The 4,541-nt window shown below is 38.7% G+C and overlaps 1 protein-coding gene across 1 annotated transcript; it reads right to left on the minus strand.

Annotated features, from left to right (window-relative positions):
• Nucleotides 1-953: 953 nt before the first annotated feature.
• Nucleotides 954-4,433, minus strand: LOC123511341 (signal peptidase complex subunit 3-like). Its single transcript, XM_045267147.1, has 4 exons — nt 3,865-4,433; nt 2,706-2,868; nt 2,356-2,459; nt 954-1,202 (listed from the first exon to the last, which is right to left on the minus strand). Exons 1-4 carry the CDS (start codon nt 4,005-4,007, stop codon nt 1,067-1,069), a joined length of 546 nt encoding a protein of 181 aa, XP_045123082.1. The 5' UTR covers nt 4,008-4,433; the 3' UTR covers nt 954-1,066.
• Between the last annotated feature and the right edge of the window lie 108 nt (nt 4,434-4,541).

A 4,541-nucleotide genomic window follows, 5' to 3' on the forward strand; every position in this document is an offset into this window, starting at 1 on the left:
CACATCAACGGTACAATTTTTCTTTCTTTCCCAGTTTTCCAGAAAGCAAGAGTCACGTTTCAAAACAAAGTGTTGTGCCGTAGTTAAGAAACAAGATGCACACACACACACACACACACACACACACACACACACACATACAAACAAACACACACACACACACACACACACACACACGTTAGATATACAAGATGAGACAACAATAGAGAAAGAAAGATAATAAAGAAGGAAGAAAAAACGTTAGAAAATAAATTGTAATGAGATGAAAAGGAAATAGGTTTAAAAAGGGAAAGTCAAGAAACAAAGAGAATAAATGATAAGGAATAACAAGATAAAGGATGAATAGAGGAACACTACAGAATATAAGAGGAAATATAAAATGAAAAGAAAAAGAAAGTGAAGATTCAGAATTAGTGAAGAAGACAAAGGGAACACAACAAATTAGAGAAACAGCTTCAAAACAAGATAGAAGGAAGAAATACAAGAAAAAAGGGAAAGGAGGAGAAAACAACAAATTAAAAAAGGAAACTAATGGATGGAATAAGATTGAATGAAGAGATACACAAAAAATGTTGAATAAAAAAAAAAAAAAAAAAAAAAAAAAAAAGGAAATGCTACAAAATGAGAAAAAAAATAAAAATAAATAAATAAATAAAGCTTGTGAATAAGACTGAAGGATGGAAAAAATACATTAAAAAAAAACAACAGGCTAAACATAAACAAAAACAGAAAAAATTAGAAAAAACAAAAACAAGAAAAGGCTGAAAGATAAAAAAAACAAGAAGAGAGAGAGAGAGAGAGAGAGAGAGAGAGAGAGAGAGAGAGAGAGAGAGAGAGAGAGAGAGAGAGAGAGAGAGAGAGAGAGAGAGAATGAAACAACCACTTCTACATATTAAGAGAAAGAATGAAAGAGTTAGGAACGAGAAAAAGGAAGAAAAAAAAAAAAGATATCAAAAGAAATTATTAGAGAGAGAGAGAGAGAGAGAGAGAGAAAGAGAGAGAATGAAAGAAACACTCCCTCTACATTCAAATCACCACCACCACCACCACCACCACCTCTAGCCCTTTAGTAAGAGCTCCTTCCCTGTGTGTACTCAGCAGGGAAGGTGAGGCGGTACGACCCACTGCCACTCCACAAGGGAAGAGTGCCAGCAATGGGGATGATGTTCCAGGAGAGAGAGAGGGAGACGTTCTTGTGACCCCTGGCAGGAAAAATTGGACGGGTTAATGTGGGGTGTGTTACTGTGTGTGTGTGTGGTTTTGGGGTTTTGTTGTGTTTTGTGGTGTTTTTGGGTGTTTTGGGAGGTTATGTAGTGTTTGTGGGTGTTTTGTGTGTTTTTGGGGTATTTTGTGTTTCAGGAGTGTTTTGGGGTGTTCTGTGTTTTGTGGTGTTTTTGAGTTTGTGCGTGTTTTGTGTGTTTTTGGGGATGTTTTGCGTGTTTTTGGGGGAGATTTTGGGGGTTTATGTTGTGTATTTTGGGGTTATATTGTATTTTGTGGGTGTTTAGTGATGTTTTGTGTGTGTTTTTGGAGTATTTTGTGTATTTTTGGGTGTTACTGAGGGTTATGTTGTGTTTTGTGGGTGTTTTGTTGGGTTTATGTGTGCGTTGTGGTGTTCTCTTGTGTTTTTTGGGATTGTGTGTGTTTTGGGTGTGTTGTGGTGTTTAAGTGTGTTTTTGGGTATTTCATTGTGTTTAGAGTGTGTTCTGGGTGGGTGTTGTAGTATTTTTGGGTAAGTTACTGTGTGTTGCAGTGCTTTTGGTGTTTGTGGGTATTTTGCTGTGTTTTGAATGTTTTGTAGTGCTGTGTTTCTGTATTTTTAAGTGTTTAGTGTGTGTTGTTGCTTTGAGTGCGTGTGATAAGGTATTTTGAGTGTTTGGGAGTGTGTGTTCCATGTTGTTGTGTTTTCAGTGTGTTTGGCGGGTGTGATGTTGTGTTTCGAGGTGTGTTCCTGTGTTTTGAGTGTGTTTGGGAAGGTGTTGCTGTGTTTTGAGTCCATGGCGGGTGTGTGGTGACATGGTTTCAATGTATTTTGTGGGGGGGTGTTGTGTTTCAGGGTGTGTTGCTGTGAATTTCAGTGTTTTTGGGTGTGTCACGTTTTGAGTGTGTTTGTATGGCTGTTACTGTGTTTCATGTTTTGAGTGTGTTTGGGGGTGTGTTAATGTGTGTTGTATGTTTGTGTGGTGTGTTGCAGTGTTTGGAGTGTTACAAGTGTGTTGCAGTGTTTGGTGTGTGTTCTTGGAGTGTTTAATGAATTTTGTTTTACATTTTTGACATTATTATTTCCAGAGAGAGAGAGAGAGAGAGAGAGAGAGAGAGAGAGAGAGAGAGAGAGAGAGAGAGAGAGATACTTACAGCAGGCCATTCCCATCGTCCCAGAAATAATACTTGAGATGTTGGTTCTTCAGTGACACGACAGAGGCTTCTCCACGTCGAATGATTTTGTCCCATAACACAACCTGAAAGTAAGTAGTAGTAGTAGTAGTAGTAGTAGTAGTAGTAGTAGTAGTAGTAGTAGTAGTAGTAGTAGTAGTAGTTATATAATGACTAGTTTGTTTTTGTTATTTTTAAAAGTTTTTATTTATTTTATCTAAATAAGAATCATGCATAAATTTCTGTGTGTGTGTGTGTGTGTGTGTGTGTGTGTGTGTGTGTGTGTGTGTGTGTGTGTGTGTGTGTGTGTCCTTAAATGAGCTAACACTGACCTGGTTAACCTTGTTGTTCTGTGTCTCGTACTCAGCCACCAGGTAGAGGAAGAGTTGCTTGGTGTTCCAGTTGAAGAGCGGGGTGAGGTCAGAGTTCATGTCAAAACGCAGCGCTCCAAGGTCATTCTTCTCCCGAGACACTGCATACTCCGGCACATTCTTCCTGCAGGTTAGAGAAAGAGAGAGAGAGAGAGAGAGAGAGAGAGAGAGAGAGAGAGAGAGAGAGAGAGAGAGAGAGAGAATATCTGAGGAACAATGAAAGGAATGAGAGAGAGAGAGAGAGAGAGAGAGAGAGAGAGAGAGAGAGAGAGAGAGAGAGAGAGAGAGAGAGAGAGAGAGAGAGAGAGAGAGAGAGAGAATGGTTTAAAGGTACTGTATGTGTAGTTACCTAGTTGTGTGTGTGAGTATGTGTTTTCCTTACATGAATTCCCCAAAAAACTAGACAAAACAACATATACACAAATAGTAAGGACGAAACACAACAACAGACACATTAAGAGTAATCACACACTAGGAATCATTGCAGTTGGAACCAAACCAGTACACCACATGTCACTATACACGTTCTCAGTCTAGGTCACACTTCTACCAGCATTTATAATCCCATTTTACCCTATCAGAGCATTTCTAACCCTATTCTACCCTATCAGAAATTAATAGTAAGATTAGGTTAGGTTAGGTTTCCCAGGAGGTCCTCAAGCTTGTTAGACATAAGGGAAAAGAAATATAAGATAGGGTATATTTGTTCAAACTGCAAATTTACCACACTACAATAACGCAAGTCTTTCTCAATGTGCAAAAAATAAGAAATAAAACAAATAAGACCAATATTGATGTAACTTTAACGCTTTCAATACTGACATTTTACTTTTGGGTACGATTAGACCATTTTATTGACAACAGGAAGTGTCTATGGAGGTCAGAAGATTTATAGCCACAGTCTTCACTATTTTAACCCCCCCACATAAGTTTCCTGAAGCTGCCTCACCAATTAGTAAGCAGGATGAATGTGGAAAAGTATCATTGTACTGAATGGGTTAAGCTGACGTGTCCTTAGAGCATATGGCGCCAAAATACTTCTCTTATACCACAAACCCAACATATCTAAGGCTATAAAGTCAATAAATAAATGCAGGAAGCAGAAATATCGTGTCCTCACAGCACAATATTGGCAGCAGTGATGGAGACAGGCGCGCTGTAATTCTTGAGGAACGTCGAGGCGAAGCACCCAAATGTGAGCGCCGCCAGTGTGCTGAGGCTGAAGGCGCTCACAGCATTCACACGGGAGAGGAAGGTGTGCATGATGGCTGCTATGCTGAGGTGCTGAAGAGTGCTGAGCTAAAGGCAGGCCGGGAAGGGACGTGTTCCTATCTGTCTGGCTGCCACCTGGACGCTGTCACGGTCTCTGTTTGGCTTCCTTCGGACCGTCTCGAAGCAGGGAGGTTCGGCTATTATTTTATTTTTCGCGTGTTACTGCTTTTCATTATCCATTTTTTGTGCATAGATAATATGTTTAAACTTCAACTGTAGTGTTTGCTGAGTTGTTATCAAGTTGCTTTTCAATTTGTGTGTTTTCTCATTTTACAGATTTTATTAATTTCATCTTTCAAAGTTGCTAATATATTCTTACTAAACAGGTAAGTTAGTACATATTTTGGTTACTATTAAGTGGTCTATTACATGATATGAAGGGTATTATCTATTACTGTAATAAATGCATAGATTGTTCGTTACTGCCATCTTATCAACATCTATATCGGTTGACAAATTTCTCAGTATAGTCATTTTCAAGCATATAAATATTAACAAATAATTACAAGGTTGCTTTTCATATAT

This window comes from Portunus trituberculatus, chromosome 4 (assembly GCF_017591435.1).
Source record: "Portunus trituberculatus isolate SZX2019 chromosome 4, ASM1759143v1, whole genome shotgun sequence".
Classification (NCBI taxonomy): Eukaryota; Metazoa; Arthropoda; class Malacostraca; order Decapoda; family Portunidae; genus Portunus; species Portunus trituberculatus.

Excerpts from the sequence above, each read along its gene's own strand:
- LOC123511341 (XM_045267147.1), bottom strand. The coding sequence starts at position 4,007 with ATGCACACCTTCCTCTCCCGTGTGAATGCTGTGAGCGCCTTCAGCCTC. Across the intron at positions 2,460-2,705 it reads AGAACAACAAGGTTAACCAG|GTTGTGTTATGGGACAAAAT; the intron begins GTCAGTGTTAGC and ends ACTTACTTTCAG. Across the intron at positions 1,203-2,355 it reads GACGATGGGAATGGCCTGCT|GGGTCACAAGAACGTCTCCC; the intron begins GTAAGTATCTCT and ends TTTTCCTGCCAG.